Here is a 1,371-nt window from a genome sequence, read left to right as displayed (position 1 = left end):
GATGTCCACATAAGAGGGCAAGTCCAACTGTAGAGCTGCTGTTGGTAGATTTATTTCCTTAAGCAAGTCTTCTACTTCCCCTGGCCATTCTTGCATCAGGCTGTCAATGTCTGGCATCCGTCTGTTTGACAAAGTTTCATTAAGGTGCTTTAAACTGAATGTTATCCAAAAATACCATGGATTATTTTGACAAGCTGTTGCCATTCAAAAGAAATTTAAATTTACCTTGGGGAGGTTTCATGACCAAAAAGAATAAAAAAACTCACTTGCTGTAATGGACAGTTGGTGGAGGCTTAGCTCTGTGAAGCTCACTGATATCACGAACCCACTTTTCAATAACTTTCGTATTCTTTTCAGCATTTTCAACAGTTTTCACAGTCTATAAAAGGAATATGTGTCATTCTTCTACTACAAAGAAATGCACAGATAATATTTATTTACAGCAATACTCACAATAAGGTCAATACTCTATCTGAGGAAACTATTAACAGATAAAAAGAAATAAATTGCAATATAATTAACATACCACAGACTTTGCAGTTGTATGTTTAGCAAGGGCACGCAGTTGTAAGTCTAAAACAGTGGCATCACTCTGTCGTGCACTTGGTTCCATTCCACCTTCTACCAACCAAATGTTGGCTTTGCTGTCCTCTGGTTGTGGATCTGCAAAAATGGGTAAAGGATAGTTATACATGTACTAACCTCTTTTCATCTATGTATTTTCTAAAATGTAATAACAGATGGTTTGTTGTGGTTTCTTAACATAAATCAAAATAAGATAATTTTCATAATCTACTTCAATCAAATCTGCTGTATTAAAAGACATGAACATTTAAGTACAGTATATCAAAAAGAATTTTCACTGCCTCGTTAAATGCCTTCAAAAACTTTTATGGTTGCCTACTTATAATTTTCTAAAGAAACAACTTGTTTCATAATGTACCCTTTTTTTTTCTAATCATTTAATAAAATAAACCATTATACCAATAAAAAATAACATGAAAAACGACAAGACTAATGCTATAAGCCTTGAATGAAGGCAGTCAATATCCCCAAACAGCTGGGGATTGTAATCAAGGTGATATAAGGCGCGTAGCCCGATGCTCCAATTTTTCAATGGCCTGGGGCGTGGTAGTCGTTGATGTATGAAAAGAGGTCTTCAAAAACTTTCCTGGGAACTTACAGAGTTCATTGCTCAAAGTCTTCTGGTCATATCTCTGAAAGAAAAGGGCGCAATGTCAGAAAGTATGGTTAACCCTTGGCCTATTTGTAAATGGTAACTTTGTAAGATGTTTATTTTCATAAAATCATAACTGTTGGAAGCATGAAAGGAAGGTATAATGGTGTTGACCTTCCAAATTCTGTTTTCCA

General features: G+C 35.2%; 1 protein-coding gene across 1 annotated transcript in view; it reads right to left on the bottom strand.

Annotated features, from left to right (window-relative positions):
• LOC119587357 (intraflagellar transport protein 46 homolog) overlaps positions 1 to 1,371 on the bottom strand; it is a gene marked incomplete at its 3' end in the record, with an annotated part of 36,509 nt that continues 35,138 nt past the window's right edge. The window contains 3 exon segments of the mRNA XM_037936103.1: positions 1 to 121; positions 267 to 379; positions 527 to 609. Coding sequence (XP_037792031.1) covers positions 1 to 121; positions 267 to 379; positions 527 to 609 — 317 coding nt within the window.

The sequence above is a fragment of the Penaeus monodon genome, chromosome 22 (genome assembly GCF_015228065.2).
Source record: "Penaeus monodon isolate SGIC_2016 chromosome 22, NSTDA_Pmon_1, whole genome shotgun sequence".
NCBI classification, from domain to species: domain Eukaryota; kingdom Metazoa; phylum Arthropoda; class Malacostraca; order Decapoda; family Penaeidae; genus Penaeus; species Penaeus monodon.
This window is presented reverse-complemented; position numbering and strand designations above follow the sequence as displayed.